This window comes from Pezoporus wallicus, unplaced genomic scaffold, assembly GCF_028554395.1.
Source record: "Pezoporus wallicus isolate ANWC-B61680 ecotype Strahan unplaced genomic scaffold, APGP_CSIRO_Pwel_v1 contig_7835, whole genome shotgun sequence".
Classification (NCBI taxonomy): Eukaryota; Metazoa; Chordata; class Aves; order Psittaciformes; family Psittacidae; genus Pezoporus; species Pezoporus wallicus.
This window is the reverse complement of record NW_026636866.1, coordinates 996,112-1,016,272: the sequence shown is the minus strand read 5'-3', so window position 1 is coordinate 1,016,272 and position 20,161 is coordinate 996,112. Positions and strand designations below refer to the sequence as shown.

Below are 20,161 nucleotides of genomic sequence, written 5' to 3'. Positions count from 1 at the left end.
TATCCCAAAGCAGTTACTGCTAAAAACACTGTAACTCCCTTATGTCTAAAAAATCAAATATATTCCATTAAATACAGAGCTTTTATAACCCATACCTCACTTTTCTTCTGATTCCCACTATCGTATTCTGGAAAGCGTGGAGATGGAGTCCTATGGCTACCACCTACATGCAGCTACTGATACTTAGATGTGGGTCCAAGTACTACAGCTTTCAGGTATTAGGAAGAATAGGAAGGTTTCTTTGCATTTGCTCACAGGCTTGGTCACTCCTGTGCAGACCCATTTTATAGCAGATATAAAAGAAATTCAGTGCATCCAGCCTTCTCTCTTCTGTACCCAGGCTATGGAGTGGGGTTGAGGTCAGGGTAAACTGAAGGCAAGCAAGGCTTAGTGCTCTTATCTCGACTAGCTTTGTGGTTCTATTTCTTTCTTCATTCCAGGTGGAGGCTGGTGCTGCTGGAGGAGAAATTCATGGAAGATTATAAAATAAGTGGCTCCCATATTTGGCTCTCCAAGCCCTGAACATTACTGAAGGCTGTGAGAGTGTATGCATACATATATATACACATATATATGTATATATACACATGTATACGTACATATATATACATATATGCACATATATACACAAATGTATGTGTCTGTACTCATGTGTATGTAACAGTTGCCCTATCCTCATACGTTGTCCCCTGCCTCTGCCTCTGTCCCAGGCAGGATGCTGGGATTCTTTCAGCCTGATTTCATAAGTCCTTTCTTATTCCTTCAGCCACTTGGGTGTCTGAATGTCCATGCAGGTGTCTAATACCTCATATCCAGTCTCTCCGTCTCTCCCATTGTCAGGCACAGCCTGACTCATGTCCCCTTCCTTCCATTTGGTCATGTCATTTCTAAATCACCTTCCTTCCCTACTCCCCACCCATGCGTATGGATTTCTTTTCCCCAATGGCCACATCTTCCCCTTCTTCGAAATCATTTGCAGAAAGCTAACGCCAGTTTGGTTTAATTAAAGCCCCTGCTCTTTTATCATGTCTTTAAATCACTTCCTTCAAGCAATCTTTACATGAAATTATCACTTTGTCAAAGCACAATCCCAAAGCACAGCTCGGGGCACAGTGGGAAGCACACAAAGGGAAAGCAGGGAGGCTCGGTAAGTTTGGGTGAGCTGTTTGCTCAAAGCTGCCGAGCCCACCCCTCCAAGACCTTTATTTCCCCCTGCGGCAGCTGTCATCTGATCCCACGCCCTGGCTCTGAATGGGGCTCTCTGAGGATGCCAGATGTTGGGAACAAAGGTCTAAAAATAATCTTCACAAATAACCTTCCCATCTATCACTGTAGGAGGGCACGTGCTTGGTGCGGACATGCGAGCCGAGAACCTGAGCTAACTTGGACTAAAGAAGTTCAACAGCAGCTCCTGGCTTGTGGGCTTGGGTGGTTTTTTTTTCCCTTCCCCTTTCCCTTCCCAGAAGCTGCGCAGGGAAAAGCAGCTCTCAGCAGCGGTCAGCCCTCACTCTCCCTCCCTCCCTGTATCCCTCCCTATCCTCACGAAGGCTCTGATCGCCTGGATCCCAAAAGCCAGGCTGCTTACTTGATCTCTCCTTGGGAAAATGGATTCCAGGCTGCTGTCAGAGATGCGTTTCTGTACAAAGATCCTCACGGCAGCCTTATGTGTCTTAGTTTTGCTGCCAGACTTGGGCTGTGCAAGGAATCTCTGGAAGCGTGCTCTACATCTGAAAATGACAGAGAAATACGATGTGAGTACACTGTGGTGGGGTGATTTTGGGGGAGCTGGGTGTGCTCACCGTGAAAAGGGAGTTTTCTTTCCATGTATTATTTTAGAATAAGAAGTATTTGGATCCGCGGGCTGTGTCTTTATAAAAGGATTACAATAAGTTTCCTAGGCTCTGCTAAACTTTTGCCACCTAGCTGCTGCAGTGGGAATATGTGTGAAGCATGCTTGGGACAGCGAGAAGACATTGGTACTGCAGCTGTCACTGCTGTTCCTATGGACATCATGGGACAGCAAGTGAAGTGTGAATGGGGAGAAAGGGAATGAAAAACCTGCATGGCCGGGGATAGATTTAATGATAGAAGATACTGTGATTTATTACTTAGAGCAGGGAGGAGGAGTCCCTGCCCCATTCCTCCTCTGCCTTCTGGGGTAATTTGGGGTAAATGTCACCAACTTCTAGTGTTAATGGGTCCTAAAGGGATGGTGGCTTTGCCTAGTGTTTTGTAAATCACTGCAGCAGAGAGACCTCCAGGTGTATGTACAGTGTCAGAGTAACGTGCTGGTCACCTTAATGGGTGTAAAGATTTGATCAGAGAAATCCAGTTTCCTGGGGTGTTCTTTAGGAGGAGAGCTCCCCTCTGCTCCCCACATCCCTGCCTGCTTTTGGCAGACTGGTGGTGCTGAGCGCAGCCACTGCTTCCAAACCTGATCGGTTCTTAAAACAGGGAAGAGTTACTGTGAGCAGAGAAAACGATGGTGCTGTGTCTTGTTCTGGTGTGTTTGAGCCAAAAGACTTAGAAATGGACATGGAGGAAATTGGAAAACAGCAAAAAAGGAAAATAATTTGGTAGTTTGACTTTCACGCCTGCTGTTTAGAAAGAAAAATGTTAATTCAAAACTTTTATCATTAAAGTCCCTTTAGAAACCAGCTTCTGCCCCTGTAATCCCTTAGGTGGAAACCCCAGCCAGTCTGTCTTCTCATGCTCAGGTCTGATATCATCTTCCATCCATTGCATGTGCTGGAAGTCCTTGGTGTCACATGGGATTCTTCCACCTGCTTTCTGCAGCCACTTAGAAAAGCTTTAATCTAAAGAGGATGCCTTTTTTTGCCCATGCCATCTAGAGTGATGTTTGGGGACAGCTACATTGGGTTGGTGTGATTGCTGACTCAGAAGGGTGACACAGGCCTTTTGCCTGTGCTGAATGAACTGCTCTGCTCGTCTCCTTGAAATTTTGCAGAAGACATTATGCTAATATTGGAAGGCACCCCAATATTTGACAACAAGACGTTTTCTTCATTGTATCCCCCCTTGGGACAAAGTATTCTCTGGTTTATATTTTAACTGGAAAATGGTGACATGAAAAGCTGTGTTTCCCTCAAAATCAGTCACTGGAAAGTGTATTTATTACTATGTTGTTCTGTCACACTTCAATGCGAAGCTCAGATTTAATAGTAGGTATGAAGTAAATGACCCAGAGAGATAGGACTGGGGCAGAACAGGAATTTACATGTTGATCTTCAGATAATATCCTCTGCAGAGGCACAGAGCCTGCCCCCCTGAGGATATATCCTCCTCTTTCAATCTGCAGTTCTTCAAAGGTCTGTTTTTTCTGGCAGCCATAAATCCAGGTGCTACTGATATGGCAAGCTCAGCTAGAATTGTTTGTATTGATAGAAACATCTTATCTTGGGAAAATAGAACATACTTTGCTTATTTCTTCTCAAAGCCTTGCAAGGAGGAAGACGTCTGCACTCCATCCTTTTACCCGCCAAAGTCTGTTCTAGCAGCCCCTCCTATTTCTCAGAAAGAGCCTTTCTTTTCTACCAAATGCTGTGTTCCCTCCAGTTTGAAAATCAAAATCTGTGGGTGGAACAGCTGATTTGTGAGTCACTTGGGTAGAGGGATAACAGATGGAGGCGCTTACGGCACTATGCAGCCATACAGGAGATGGGCCATAGACATTGCTGTGGGATTCCCAGGACATGGGTAAGGCCCATAGAGAGAGGAGGTGGTGATGGGTAAGGATCTGACTGAGACTTATGTTGTATGAGTCCGAGACATCTGGGTCTACAGCAGGAGCAATGCATCCACCAAACTGCTGGCCACAGAATGATGAGCAAGCGTTGATGAGGAGCTGGCTTGAGGTCTGGCCAGGAGTTGTTCGTTCAGGTGTCTGAGAAAGGGTGTTAGTTGGCAAAGAGGGGTCAAGTGGGAGCACTGAAGGGAGAAAGAGGAGAGGGAACGCAGTGAGGAGGAAAATCTGGCAGTCACAATGGGATGGAGGAGCTGGGCTTCCAGCTATTAGCAAATCCATGTATTTTACAGCCAGAGGGACACTTGTCTAGAGTAGTGATTTGCAGCTGGTGTTCTGCAGCCACTGCATAGCCTGTGGATGGTTCCCAAAAGGCAGAAGGAGGGAATTACCTGAGCAAGGGCTTCAATTCATTATCAAGACACCTACATATCTGTTGGGAAAACCTGTGGCAGTCTTGATTCTAATTCAGTGTCAACTGCACCAAACTTTTGAGAAAGAAAACCAGCCTTCTTTTAAAGATTTCCAGAAATGAAGAATTCCTCACAGCTGCTGTAATGTTCTTCCAGCAGTTTATTTACCCTCCAGCTCACTGTCATTAATCAACACTGAGATATCCTCTTCATCCACCAGATTTTCACACCTCCCATGAGATTTCTGTCCCACTTATGTCTCAGAGTAACATAAGAGCAGAGCAGCCCTCAGCCTCCCCTTTGAAACCTGCATAAAGTTCTTGCTCTGCATTCCCTGCTTTCCACCCCTTTAATTGCCATTATGCATCTTCTTTGAGTGCACCCTAATTTTGGGACTATCTTCCAGTACTGCCTACACCAGAACCAGAACTACTAATCCAGAGTCAACAGCAGAATATTATCCCTATTGTTTCGGCCTTGTCCTATTTAACCCTCCTTCAGTTTGATATTTGCAACTTTGATCACGGATGATCTATGCTTTTCCAGGTCTTTGACAGAAATATTGGAGGGCTCTATATTACTCCTGGCTGTGTTGTTTCAGAGAAAAGGTGGTTTATGGCCAGTGTTTGGAAATACCTGCTGGGGCAGCACTGGTGACTGGAGGCTGGGAATAAACCTCACGCGATATTCAGGCCACGCAGAATATGACTTGGCAGAGAATTGTGCTTTAACACAAGCTCTGAGTTCAGTTTCAGGCACAAATAATAGAACAGATTTGGGATTTTTTTGGTGGCAGACTGCAGCCCACGGTTACTATAGAAAATAGGGTTGAGAGTAAGTGACTGCATTCAGGTTTTTCCTTGTATTCTTTCCCGACTTCCAGGGTTCCTGAGCTGAACTCTCAGCTTTCTGCCTTACTTTGTTTCTGGGTTTCTCTAAGAGAGATACAGTCATTAATATTATGTAATAAGTCTCATTGGGAAACACCAATTTGCCTCGTGCATTGAATTATAAAGGAAGAAATCTGGACACAGTCGCAGCCTATAAAGATAATAATGCTGAGCCATGCCCAGAGCCAAACTATAAATCCTGGGAAAGCTTTTAAAAAGACCTTGTAACCCATACCTGGAGACATCCATAACCAGGATATTTTGGGAATGGGGGAATTCTGCTTCCCACTGGGATGGTTTATGCATTGATAAACCAGTGGCAATGGTTTTATTAGATCAAATGTGCCTGGTCACGGGTTTTTTGACAGTGAGCTTTTGAAAGAAATAAGTTCAGAGCAAAAGGTGAACAGGGAAAATGGGCAGGGAAGTCATGAGGTACAAAGTTATTTGGCTAAAAATGTTAGATTTTTCCCAATGGGAATCTTATTACTGAGCCAACTGTTCATTGCAGTTTTGGCTTCTTGGTTTCTGAATCATCTGTGAAGCAACTGCAGTAATTGTTTGGGGTTTGGGGTTTTTTTTCCATGTATCCACTATTCGCCTGTATTATTTGCTCATATTTCAGCCTGCAGCTGACATTTCACATAACAGAAAATAAACTGTGACCTTCCACGGATGAACACTTCTTCCAACAGAGACATGTTAAGTGCTTGAAACTGCTTAGATTTACTGTTAAATACTTATACCCCCAGATTATACATGGTCCAAGCACTTTCTTTATTTAAAATCCAACAGCAAAAAAAAAAAGTTGAACTCGCAACACCTTCAGTTCAAAAGCATGTTATTTCAAAGCTGGAGTGTTGTCAGCTTTTAAGGAACGGGATGATGGGATCGCTTACACCTTGTTTTACACTTCAGCATTGAAAATATCACAATTAGGAAATTGTTTCCTTTCAAACCTATTTTGTGGTTCAAAAAGCCTATCAATTCATGGAAAAACAACCTCACAGAAGGGTTTTTGGTCAGTTTTTTGTTTGATTAATGGAAACAACTAAGGAAAAAGTGAATAAAATTGTTTATTGATACTGGGAACAAGGCAGACAGCTGTCATTTGTAGAAATATTTGGAGTTTTCTGGCTCAGACACAGACACACACACTCACACATTCTTTAACCAGTTAGAGCTATAAGCAGGGTATGGATTTTCTTTAACATACACCTTGTAACAGAAGTTAAAACTTCTGATCAACCTGTCTTCATATTTCTCCACTGGCTGACAAGCACTGTGGAGCCAGGCAGTGGACAAACTTTCTGCTTCCCATTTCCCCCTCACTATGGCTCAAAACCATAGGTCAACTTTGTGTTAAAACCCACTGCCTTATCAATACAATTCTATGCTATGTACAATATGGAAGTAAAATGTCTCACATCAGTACCACAACCAATGAGCACCGTTACTTCTTTGGTGTCCCTTGGGGTTGCCTTCATCCTCTACATCACAAATTATCCCAAGGGAGTGAAGATGATGCTGATTTCTCCATTAAAGGACGATTGATTGCTGCTTGGTCATGTGTAGCAGCAGAGGCCAGATGTCAGTACCCAGGGCAAAGGACCTCTTGGGGCCTCTCCTAGGACATTTTTCGCACTGTTCATGTGTGGACACACTGTTTTGCAAAGGCACACATGTTCCACAGAAGCAGCTGGGAGGTTTCAACACCAAGGATGTAGCAGCATGTAAATAAAGAGGGGTATTAGTAGCACCCCAAATGTCTCCATAGCCTGATGGTGAAATTTTATAGAGACCCCCTCAGGGACAGTTGCACCATGTAGTTTTTTGGAATAACAACCGCAGTTGTTTGTCACTGATTTCTCAACATAACAGTGATGGAATCAAGTATATACAGGACTGTTAAACTCAACAGCCTGCTAGCAAATGCATGGCATCACTCACCTCATGCCTTTGGCTAGACACTGTGTTAAAAGTGCAAATCCGGAATCTGTGGTTTTATTTGATTAAAGCTTATTAATGTCTGGTAATAAATCTGCAAACTGATTGCCCTATCTGAGTACTTTATGCTGCTCTGGGGAGCTGAGCCCAAGGCCAGAGGTGAGTAGTTGCCATAGGTGAGAACGGAGTGGGCTTGGGTGATTCACCTCTCTGTTGGAGGGAGTTGGCTTCTTGCTAAATGTGTGAATAATATCTGAATGCTGCCTCTTATTTCTGGTAAAATCCTCTGCCTGTTAATCCACTTTAAATCTCCCTTGTCCTTTTGGTGTGCAATGAGCAGCTGGTCTCCTTTCTGCTGTAGTCAAACACAGCTTCATTTTCTTGGGGATTAAACTGACATCACTCACACATATTTCACCCAGATCATTGCATGTTTTAGCAATGGTCTCTGATTTAACAACCAAGCACCTTGCGCTGGGCAAGCTTGAATTACAGCTCCCCTGTGAATTCTGGTCCCAAAGAAGGTGATAAAGGCAGAAGGAGCCTATTGTGGAGACAGGTGCTACGTGGGACATTAGTTCCACATCCCATCTGGGGGTGTAACATCAAACCAATACAGTGTCAACACTTCCACTGCGTTACTATATAAGTATTATGGCATGCTCATCATGAGGATGCAGGGAATATTTCCCTCTGTTTCCCAAGCAAACATAAAAGACTTTAAAGAAATATTTTCTACCTCCTTATTGCCATTACAATAACCTTAATTATAAAATGAGTTCCACACATTAATTCGGTGTTTGGGTTTCCAAAACAGTGCTGTAAGGTGATCATACAGCTCTTCAGTGTGCTGTATTCAGGGAGCTGAACGGTTCGTTCTTCCTCATGAATACCTGAAAACCACTCTGAAAATCCTTTCTGTGTTTCAGATGATGGGATATTTGGTACTCACCTCATGCCAAACCTTTGTTTCCTTTTCTTCTCTTTGCAAGGATTATGAGTACCCTCTTCATTCTCACAGTTCCCACTACCAGAAGAACGACCGGTGCCCCCCTCCACCCCAGACCTTGCCTGAGCGAGCCTGCGAGGTGCCAAGCTGCCGCTCGGACTCCGAGTGTGAGAGGCACAAGCGCTGCTGCTACAACGGGTGCATCTATGCCTGCCTGGAGTCTGTACAGCCACCACCAGGTAGGGTGGCCCCGGGGACCAGAGATAGAGAGGAGCATGAGGAATAGCGGCAGTCATCACCATGAGCATTGGGTCTTGGGTGGGAGGCATAGTTTGAGTATGAGTTGAGGATAAAGCTTCAGTTCCACACTTCTATTTCCTGGGATGATTGCTCAATCAAAGCAATTATGCAAAAATTTCCACCAGTGCGAACTGCAGATGACAGTTCTTTTCCTGGGATTATGTGTTCAGGAAGAGAAGGAATCCCAGTCTGAATTAGAAGCAAAGCAGCCATCTCATCTGATCCGTGCCATGGGAATGGATGATGGGAAACAATAGCTGCTGTGGTTTTTATGACACCAGGTTCCTGTGGCCCTGAATGCTTCTCCTCTTCCATGGTTCTGTTACCATTGGGACAACAAGAGAATGAATATAAGTATCTTGCTGAAAACTCAAATCCATCCTTCAGGAGCCTGTCAACATCATCATTGACTGTTAGAGGAAATCTGTGACTTCTCCATTGCTGTGTGGTCTGCACCTCAACTCTGTGGTTTCTTGTTTCTGCCTTTTACAGTCTTAGACTGGTTGGTTCAGCCCAAACCTCGCTGGCTGGGTGGAAATGGGTGGCTTTTGGATGGCCCAGAGGAAGTCTTGCAAGGTACAGCATCTTCCACTGTCTTCTCTGAGATATCGGTATTTATAGTCACTAAATAATACATCCATCATACACAGGATTTGCAGGGATGTTGGGCTGCTTGCATTTGTTTGGAGTTTCCATAGGAATAGCACTGTGTGGTGCTGGGGGCTGGTTTCTGGTGGAATAAATCAGTTGTATCCATTCTTGAAATAAGTGGAAATATATCTTTTTCTAAGAAAAAATGTTTTGTCAGCATACACATATTTTCTGCCTGCCCCCTGATAGACTGTGGGTGGATTTGGACTGGGATATCATTTAATCCAGAGTAGAGCCTCACACAGATGCCTTGGGCTGGGGCTAGGGCTCTCGGGTCTGAAGGCTGCTTTGAACAAGAGCCCTGGCAAACTGCTGCAGAGTTGTGTCAAGCTGCCATGTTGCTGGGAGCATCTAAGCTTGAAGACTGATGATGAGATTGGGATAATTCCATAGGGAAAGGCCTTTTAATTCTTTTTTCCTATACCCCAAATTGAAACAAGGAGGGAGTAGGGAGGTGGGAAGAGAAGTTTTCTTCTACAAGACATTGCCAGATGCATGTGTGCATTCCTAAGGTTTTTAATTTCTTCATGGAAAGGCTGTTCCAGCTTTTGATCAGCTTTAGTCAGACACACAAGTGATGCCAATAAATTATCCTCTTTGGTCTTATACAGATGGTATCAGACTTGCTGAGCCTTGACTCTCATCTATTATGGAAACTCCTAGTTCTTCAAGAGAAAATTCTGCCTCCAGCTCACGGGATTTGCACTGCTAGAAATAAGATCAAATAGGTTCCTCCTCATCCATCTTGTCACGCTTATATTATTTGTTCTTATCTTGAACACCTTCATCTCAGCTTGAGGGAGTAATTATTGCAATAAGAACCATCAGTCATGGCATGAGAATTACAGCAGAAGTCCTTGGAATTAAAATCCTGGCAAATGAAAGGGTGGAGTGTCCCTGCATAGTCTGTACATTTAATGGACACAAACACCGCCTGTGAGTCCTGCTTTGCTTTCTTGTTCTGCTCTGCACTGGCTGGATATCCAGGGTCAAGGCAGTTAAAGCCTCTGTAACAGGGAGGGGGTCATGGTTTAATCCCAGCCAGAACTCAGCCCCATAGAGCTGATCGTTCACTCCCCCCAGTGAGATAGGGGAGAGAATTGGAAGAGTAAGAGTGAGATGATGTTGGCTGGGTTGAGACAAAGGCAGTTTAATGGGTAAAGCAAGAGATGCACACAGAGGCAAAGCAAGGCAAGGAATCAAGTCACCTCTTCCAATCATCAGGCTAGTGTTCAGCAATGCCCAGGAGAGCAGGGCTCCATCACACCTCATGGTGACTTGGGAAGACAAACACCATCACTCTGAATGTCCCCCCTTCCTTCTTTATCCCCCAGCTTTCTATGCTGAGCATGATGCCATAGTGCATGGGATAACCCCTGAGTCAGCTGGGGTAAGCTCTCCCAAATGTGCCCCCTCCAACCCCTTGTGCACCCACAGCCTGCTTGCTGATGGTGTGAGGAGCAGAAAAGACTGTGTAAGTGCTGCTCAGCAGTAACTAAAACATCCCTGTGCCATCAGCACTGTTTCCAGCACAAACCCAAAACACAGCCCCATGCCAGCTACTCTGAAGAAAATTAACTCCATCACAGCCAAAATGAGCACAGGGTGGCACTGCCTTACTCCATAGTGAGTCACACCTGAGGTTGAAATTCATCAACAGTTTAATGGGTGTGGAATGAAGAACAAAGCAGCAAACCATCAGCTTCCTGGTCATGTTTCCCTGGTTTCTCACCCAGCCTGAAATACTGGAGGAACAGACTTATGGCTGTTGAAAGGAATAGCAGCATGGAGGGACCATCAGTGTGAACATGGTGGGCATGGAGCATCTTCATCACTCTCCAGCACTTGCACACACCATGCACAACAGGCTAAGGGGAGGGTGTCCTTGTATGTAATCAGATTGACCTGCACTCCCCATACCAATGTAGACACCTCAGGTTTTTATGTAAGGTGTGAACTGCATCACCAGCCATGCCAGGCTTCTTTGAAGGTGTTAGCTCCTTGGTACCCTTGCATGGAAGTAGTCAGAGATCCTGTCTGGGAGGAGGTACAGATGAAGGTGGCCATGCTGTCAGATTTGGGGTTACCTGTGGGTGTCGAAGACATGATTTATGACCTGCAGGCTTCTTTTGCAGCTGAGGCTTGCAGTACCACTGAGGATGGAGATGAGCCTCTGCATTGCCCCACTGGCTATGAATGCCATATCATCAACCCTGGGAACATGGCTGAAGGAATCCCTAACAGGGGACAGTGCATTAAGCTCCGAGGAAATCCAGGTCAGTTCTGGAAATGTCCCTTCCTTTCTGTTTCTGTCATGCAAACACCAGTAAGGGACAATGGGCTCTCACTGCCCAGAAAACATGAGAGCAGATGTACCACTAGATCTCCTCCAGAGCCAGCGGGTGCATTGAATAGTGAGATATGTACATCTGTACTGGTCTACAAATGATCTTGGTGTAGAGACATCAGTCACTGAAACATCAAAACAGATCTCTGAACTGCATCCATAAAAGATTAAGATTTTCTGCAGGACTTATTGATCATCTACGTTACTCTTTTATAACTTACTTTTAATAGCATCCATATATTAATGTAATGCATGACTATGTGGCTCTTAGACATAAGGTGTTTCTAACAGCTTAAATGATTGTTTAAATGGTAAACAGAAAAACTTAGCTGCGTCTTGAATTATGTAAATCACTAATAGATGGTCTGAAATTTTACCTAAATTGCTTTCATTTGAGAAAATCTGTGATTCCTTCATTCATAGCTACTGAAAAGAACATAACGTGCTCATGGCCAGCAGTTAACCACTCTCAGGGAAGGTGAATTGCATACCACATAGTTCAATAACCTGTTTTATAAGAGGTTTATAACAGCTTACACCACTTCAGCTACACAGATTTTTTTATTTTCCTGCTTGTGAGGTTGCTATTTCTATATCTATAATTTCTCTGTGCTGTACACAGAAAGCTGGAGTTTAACACAAAGAATGAAAGCTCACTGTATGTGTTCTCATTACATACCTTCTTTTTCAGATGGACGCAACCTGAGGCATAAGTATTACAAAGAATACTTTGGTAAGCTGCTGGCATGAAGTGCTCGTTGTTATTAAGCTTTATAGTTATTGTATTGCTTACAATTAACTTGCTGCTTATGAAATTAAGGTTTGTACATAGGAAAAAGTGATTCTGTAGCGTGAAATCTCTACGCCTTGGTCAAAAGATCTCATTTTAAGATCCGCAATGCCCCGCCTGTGGACTCTTGATAATCAATATCTCCATGTGTTAAATGGTGCAGGGTTTTGCCAGGGGTTCCTGCCCAAGGGGTGAAAAACACCCAACCCAATACCCTTTTGTTATTTTTAAGTATACTTGAGCTTTGCTCCTGGCCCAGGGGCCCTTGCAGATGAACTCAGAACTCTGTCAAAGCAGGGTCTTTTGCCAAGAGCTTGTACTGTGGTATGTGATAAGAGATGACCAGAGCCCAGAGAATCAGCCCCTTGTTGTTATCTATAACCACAGTGGTATTTGTGCTCTTGCACAAACTGATCAGTATGTGACTCAAATAAAGCAGGAGGACCTTCCCGAAAACCTTTTCCTCATGGCTTCAAAGCTCATGTTTTCTGCTAACTCTTGGATATAGAGGGGGAAAGTCAGATCAGATTGGAAGTACTACTCAGATATAACTAGACAACATCTTTGACATAATAAGGTTTACAAACAGCCAAATTTGTCCAGCTGAGCTCATAAAGCTATGACAGGATTTCCTTTCCTCTGTCCAGTGGGCTGTCACTGCTCTCCCAGAGAACTGCTAAATGATGAGACCAGTAAAACTGTACTGCTTAGGTAATCTTGAGAAAACCTTTGCCACAGAACAGCATGAAATCTAACTTTGCTGATATTTGGTTTACAGGGAGCAGTTCCAACAATGTGGTCAGCTATGTGAAAAACCAGCAGAAGCATTTAGGCTAATCAAAGGTGTGCCAGGGTAAGTGTCCTGTGAATAAAGGGAAAGCTGGGTGAAAATAGTTGGTGGTTAGCATACAATTATTTAAAGAAGAGGTTGTTTGAGGGTGAAATTGCATCTCTTCAAAATGCCGCTATAAGGACAGCACCTTAAAACTGCATACAGATGCATACTTTGAGCTTCATGAAACACCTATGCTGACAAACAGACCTTGCTGTAGAAGTATCTTGAGAACCTGCAGCGTTGGAGATTGAGGTCTCCAAAACACTCCATGAGAAGCTAATGTCTTTCCCAAATACTGCTTTCCCTCACTCTTTTTTACTCTAACTTCACAAGATGCACCTGATTCCTTTGAAGAACCTTGAGGGTGTTTAGAGAATGAAGTGATTTTCAGGATGCTGCAAAACTTTGTCTACCTTAAGATTTTAACCTTTCTGTTTAGGGAGCTTCTTCTAATGTAGGTCTAACTGCTCCTGCAAGACAAATTAAAAAGCTCTTTATTTTGGACTGATTGCAATAAAGGTCAGTCTTAAAATACTTAGGCAGGTGGGTGATTTTGTGGGATAACTTTACGTGTGTGAACAGTTGCTCTGAGCAGTGTGACCCACTCATGTGAGTAAGTGTACATGTATCCGGCCAGAGCGAAGCCAACTGAAAAAGCTCCAGTCATTTTATCAGGCTTTGAATTAGGTAAGAATGAAAATGTTTATTATACCAAAGGTTCAGTCCCACGGTAGTTTACTCAACACTTTAAAACTAACTTGAGCTTAACTGACAGCTCTGGAAACAAAGCAGCTCAGTGTGTCTTTTACATACCTACGTCAGGCTGACTGTTGGGATTGCACAGCTACATAAGGACAAGTTCTGTGCAAGCATCTCAGGAAGGATAAATATTTTAATTCCTCTTTTTGTTTTGTTTGATTTTCATCCAGCTGGACCGCTCTGTTAAGCAGCTGTCAAGGAATGCTTTACCCAACAGTTTTCTAGGTTTTGGAAGAACTCTGGTCCCAAATCTCCATGACCACATCTCCAGTATTACCCTGATCCCTGCTCATCCATGACAAAAGGCTTCACTCTCCAAGGAGCACAGTGAATCTAGATTTTAAGCCTACCAGAAGGGGGAGAAATGTGATCCTCTGAAAGAAACCACACTGTTTATGAGCTGCCCTTCTACCAATGAAATGCAAATACCTCCGAGTGGATCCCTATAAACCACAATGCCATTGTCAGGCTGCTGGAAGAGAGCCTGCCCTTTACTTACGTGTTATGTGACCGATTCACATTTCACGACCACAAACATAACTCAGGATTATAAAATGAAGTGACGTCAGAATTGTACCTAAATATCATATCTCAACTGCATTATAATAGGCAAGACTGTAACCAAAGGGGATCTCTGGATCCAGTCCAGTGTCTGCCTATCTTGAACAACTAAGCCTTTTTGTAAGCTTAAAGTCTGAAGAAACCTGCAGGTTTCTTCTTTTCCACCCAAGGCTTACCAGGTTTGACACCCAATCCACAAGCCTAAACCTGAAGTCTTAAGAATTGGAGGAACTCTGGGTTAGGAGCAAAACCGGTTTTATAAATGTATATTTAGTTACTTTCCTTTAGCTTCTCAGTCTGGTGAGCTGCAGATCAAGAGCTAATGATGGAATAGATTTCTCCCTACAATGTCTAAGAAGACACACATATGTGCCAGCCTTTTTAAGTTTTCAGCCAGCACAGTTAATACTCACAAAGTGCACATCTGCTCTTTTGTACCCACATAACCTCAGCAAAAAGGCAGAAGTCTGGATTATTTGATGCATATATTAAAAAGGCAAATTGAGGATGTTTGTGTAATTAAAAGGATTGTCTGGCAGATGGGCAGCTGCTCTTTAGAAGTCCTGTACCTTTATGTCAACTTCCATAAATCCTTAAGGCCAAGTTATTTGTATTAGGCCTCACAGCTTCTTTTAGCATTATAAAGTGGAAAACACATCTTCTATGGCTGTTTTCCTTTCCAGTGGCACTCCCAAAGGGACACTTGCATTTAATTTCAACAAATCTGTCAGAATTGCTAGGCAAAAGAAGCCATGTTTGCTCCCTTATTTAGTACATGTCCCTGTATGCATGCATAAAATTAGCATTTTAATATGCAGAGTAGTAGTGGTAGATATAAATACCCAATTCACAAATACAAGTGCCTGCTGCCACCCACAAACTAGGGGATTCTTTTTTACACTCACCAAATAGCTTAAGCCAAAGCTAAACCACCTATAAAACACTTGATGCTTCTTCTGTGACATTTGCAGCTGGAGAGATGAAAGATGCCAAACTGCTCTTCTGTTTTCTATCAGTCATAAGCACACACACTCCCTGATGCTTTATAGAGCAAAGGAACAGATGAAGGGCTCCAGATTTTCCTAAATATCTTGGTTTGTTGAACTCCATTCACTTCTTTGAGCTTTTGCTCCAAGTTCTAGGTATTAAATGCAGCACCATGTTTGCGGAAAGATATATTTCTATGATTTTGTCATATGCAGCTTCATACAATGATATCTTCTGTTGAGATGCAGGAGTCCATCCATATCTTATAGTTCCAGTCTCAGTTTGGGCCAAAAACCTGCCGCTTTGCCACTGACCTTACTTGACAACTTAAAGCAACACAGCTCATAACAAAAGTCCTAATGCAGCCTCACTCCTACGTGCTGCTCAGTGAAACAGATTGAGTGTTTTCAGCATTACTTTTTGCAGAGAAATCAAGTTCTGATTAAGTGAGCAAAGCCCTTCAGTGGTTACTGCTAAGACCCAAAGAGCGAATACCAAATAGTTCTACTTTAAAATTAAGAATTCAGTGCCTAAAAAGCTACGATGTAGGTGAAAAACTTAAGCATTAGTAAGTTTAAGCATTAAAAAATTTGCAAGATCAAAACTTCAGCTCTCAACCTAATCTTGCAAAGCATCCAAAAATATGCTTTATTTGAGTGTACACACTCACTTCAGTGGCTGCTTTTTTGTAGCTACAAGAGCACACACATGTCCACCTTGCTGGATGGGATGGTGAGGATATAAAGGATATTTTCTACTTGCAAAAGGAATTTTAAAAAATTTAAATTCACAAATTAATACTTTGTTGTTTAAATTCAGTTTACTGGGTGTTATCAGGGACATCACCCTTCCTCATGGTGCTAGAACGGCTGGGGCTTGTTTCAAGTTAATTCTTTTCAAGTTATTCGTTGTCAAACTCAGAAACAAGAGCCACAGAAAAAACTTGCCCAAGTTCTGCGTTTTCAACACTGGCATCCATTGGATGCTGAAATGAAAACACAGACCAAATAAGTTGTCCTCAGCTTGTCTTCTCTCCAAAGACAAATGGCTTAGCAACAGTCCTGTGGAGCACAGTAGGAAATCACTGCTGTAGGTTGTTCTTAATGTTTCCATGTACACTTTAAGTCACGTTGGGTGCTACAACAAACTTTATGTGTATCACTGTGTGCTACTAATGCTCATGGCCTTCCGGATCCTTGGCCACTGCCAGGGGAGCTGTTCTGCCTTGCAGCAGACCCTTCCCGGTTTGTGTCCTGGTGCTTACACATGTGCAGGTTCTGCTATTTCGGTGCTCAATAAAAAGTGACCAGTATATTTTTGAACTCTGCCTTGTTTCACTTGTCTGTTCTTAACACGGCTTTGAATTAGGGGAAAAAGGACAAGTCTTTCAAATGTTAGTTGTTGGGATGGCTCAGGAAGAATAGGCACAGTGAGAAGAGTGCAATTTTGTCACCTGGAAGTAACAGGCTCTCAAAACACATCTACCATCAGTGTCCCCTTCCAGAGGCCACCAGACACTCAGTCCTTGGTGCCTTCATTTCTACTGCCCAAGCTGAAGATGATGGACAGTAGTGTAAAGAGGATAGTGATGGTGACCTAAGCAGATGGTGACTGTTTTATTTGACCAGGCATTTTCCTTCTTGATTCAGAGCTGTTGTTCACTGCTGGCTGCCTTTCAGCAGCCATCTCAAGCAGTTTTATGGGAGGCCAAGGCCTGCTCCAAGGATGGGTAGGTAAACCAAGTAGAGGTCATCAAGCTGCCCACTGCAGGAAACCAGAGCTGAAAGAGGAGCCTGGTACTGAGTGGTTGGGGTGCTGAGCACTGTTTTACCAGGATCAAACAAGATTTCATCATCCCACCAGCTCCACCCACACTGGTCTTGCTCTACCTGCTCATCAGAGGTGGGCATGAGTCCGTCTGCGTTGCTTCTCTGTTGCCCTGCATTGACAACAGAGAGTGAAACTGCCTGTGATGGAGCCAAGGAGGGAATAGCTATGGGTTTCATTGCTCTGGAAAGGTTTTCTATGGGCTGTGAGAAGGCACTGGCTAGCACTAGGTGTCAGGGCAGCTCTTCAGTCTGTCAGTTAAGTTAGCCTTGGAATCACTCGAACTCCTCATGACAATGGTCATATGGACTGTTAGGATGGGGAGGTCAAGGATGTGTGTGCTTAACTCATGCCTCCTGCTGTAAGGTAAGAATAAGTAAGATTGGGTACCTTGGCTTGCAAGAGAAGAATCTATTTGGTGAACACAAAATTATACTTGGATCTCAACTTGTTTCCATGTTAATGCATGCCAGTATAACTGCTGTTGGTGTAATAATAGGCTTATGGTCTCCATGGAAAGAATGCTGTGTAACCTAAGACATCATCTGCAGATGGCACTGAAGTGCCGTTGGTTCACCCCTGAAACCAACAGCTGGAGTCAACAGGAGGACAAACATCATAAGAGACCTCCAAGGAGCCAGAGGTCCATATTAAAACCCCAGCAGGTCAGCAATCTGCCCAAGTTGTAAATATGAGAATAATAATAATAAATTACTCTAATTTTGACCTGTTTAGTTCAGAGTTCCCTTGAGTTTTATGGTCCGGAAGCATTTTGATTGACTTCAGGAAGATCTTCCCTTGTTTTGTAAGCACTGAAGAAACCTATGGAGAGCCTTTGGAGACTGACAGTTTCTCTTTGCCCATTGCATGGCAGGGATTTGTTCATACAGGGGTTGTGTCCCACCTTACTTTGTCTACACAGGCTGGATCTTTCTCTGGAGGCAGTGTGGGGTGAGCAACAATTGTCTGTCTAAGGCAAAAGGATTTACAGCATCATTTGTCATCATTTAAAGATAAATGAAAAGGACACTTTTGCTGATGAGTCTACAAAGGTAAGTCCTGTTTCTTCCCCTTACTTTCTCCTTCCATTACTTTTCTATGAGGACACAGTAGCAAGAGCCAAGGCAGAAGATGTGCAAAACAAAAAAGACCTTTTCCAAGGTTCCAAAAGGTCAGTTTCCAAGGCAGAGATGTGGATGCTGGGGCTCATTTCACCCAGCCTGAGCTGCACCACCAGGTGAGTCTCTCAGAAAGCCAGAAACCAAGAGGTTGTACTAAATCCCCCCTTTCTTCCTGGTGACACATTGAGGGACAGACCTAAGGCTTTTGTTGACCCTGTGTCAGTAGCATTGACAAGAGAGAAAGGAACCATGGCCCAGATCTTTGCTCTTTGTTTCTATAACCAGGGCAGTGGATGTTCTGCTCAGAGGCCTGGGGAAAAAAGCCCACCTGAAAGCAGAATATTGGGATTTTTGGGTAGCAGCAAGCATTAAATTCTACCCATGCACCAGAGGTTTGTTCCCTCAAGGTGGCACAAGAGGAACGAAAGTGTGGCCAGCCCTGGTTATGGTGAGGGAAGCAGGTAAAGGAGCTGTGAGTTTTGAACTGAAAGCAGCCTTTTTGGGCTCACACAATCTCAGTCACGGCTGCTGTACCGCATGTGTTTTCATAACACACATTTGCTATTTAAAAGAAAAACAAAAGTTTTCCCACATAACCTACTTAGAACTAGAGTCTGATGCTGCAACTTTTTCATCCAATTAAATAGGAAATGCCATGAAAGTGCTGTGTTATTTTCTTTACAATGTAATCTTGATTCAGTTTATTCCCACCATTTTTTGAACCACAAGACAGCAAAATACATGAATTTTCCATTGGATTGCCTAACAAGCTTTTCCCCAAAGCAGCAAGAAAATGAAACTTCAGTCTGTTCAGCAGTTCTTCAAAATGCGTGGCAAATAGCCACAACAACTACATTTCCTTTCTGCCTTTATTCAGTTTCATTGGTGCTAAAATGTAATTTCACGTTATAGGGCTGAATGGACAGAAAGATGACAGGTCCTGAGCCCAAACTACGGTTTCTCTGGAGCTGCTGGGTAATAAACCACAATGCATTGATTCTTATGGTGTGTTACATGCTCCTCAACCCAAATTTCTCCTATTTAGGTCCCGTTTGTCTCAGTGTTTTTGCTGAACCCCTCACTTCACCAGTCCTCATCCCTGTGTGAGGCCAGGAGGGAGGTAGATGTGAATGAGCCCACACTGCAGACATTCTGGATCCTGTTCCCTGGTTGTGTACACACACTGGGATACACGTGTTTCCACAAGTAGCAGCTTTTGGCCAAGAGGAGGAAGTTAAACAAGGAAAGAGTCAGCAAGAGCCTGTTGCTCAATCAACTGTATGGGAGAGCCATGCCCTCCCGTATGAGAGAGGCTGCACTACCTCATACAGCACAGAGACCCAGGAGGACTCACCTTTGCCATGTGCTGGCTTCCTGGATGATGGGAGAGGGTTTGGGATGAGAAAAACATGAATAAACCAAGAAAATTTCCTGGATTGATGGGTGAGGTTTTGGGGATGAGAAAAGCAACAACAAGAACAAGGGAATTCTTTTTCCCATCTCCCTAGAGAGGGGGAAGATGATTTTTTCTCCACTTTTCTATCAGGGAACTATAATTCAGTGAGATCCCAAGGCTATCACTACTGCCAACGCGCTCAGAGGAACAGAAGAATGTATTTCCTTGCCAGGCAGTGCCTGCTTGGCCTTATCAAGACCAGGGCAGAGCCAGCTGGCTGTGCTCCAGATCCTTGCAATAGTTACAGAAGGAGGGGACCAGTTGGGAAGCGTTTGTGAGCTCAGAGATGTGTTACCATCGAGTTCCCACACATTTTGATAAGGTCTAAATCTCTCCATACCCCTGGAGCCTGGGCAGCCTTTGAGCACCTTCCCTGAGCCCTGAGCAGGGCCTGTATGGGAGCTGCATTATCCCTGGGTGTTTTCCCATGGGAAGGAGGGGTGTTGCAGCAATGCAGGAACTTCCCTCATCTGCTTGACACATCCAGTTGGGGTCATTAGGAAAGCATTTCTCAACCAGGAGCTGAGGGAGTTAGGAGGCACCAGCTGTGCTTTACAAGAGCCTG

General features: G+C 43.8%; 1 protein-coding gene across 2 annotated transcripts; it reads left to right on the top strand.

Moving 5' to 3' along the window:
* Window positions 1-695: 695 nt before the first annotated feature.
* On the top strand, window positions 696-17,745 carry WFDC1 (WAP four-disulfide core domain 1). 2 transcript variants are annotated; one of them, XM_057401913.1, is made up of 7 exons: window positions 696-1,751; window positions 8,006-8,201; window positions 8,755-8,838; window positions 11,049-11,189; window positions 11,952-11,993; window positions 12,829-12,903; window positions 17,571-17,745. In XM_057401913.1, the coding sequence occupies exons 1-6, from the start codon at window positions 1,605-1,607 to the stop codon at window positions 12,885-12,887; spliced, it is 669 nt and encodes a 222-aa protein (XP_057257896.1). In that variant the 5' UTR covers window positions 696-1,604; the 3' UTR covers window positions 12,888-12,903; window positions 17,571-17,745. The 2 variants fall into 2 exon arrangements, with proteins under 2 accessions (XP_057257896.1, XP_057257895.1); XM_057401912.1 differs by lacking the exon at window positions 17,571-17,745 and adding an exon at window positions 13,815-14,289 and having other exon boundaries at window positions 698-1,751.
* Window positions 17,746-20,161: the final 2,416 nt, after the last annotated feature.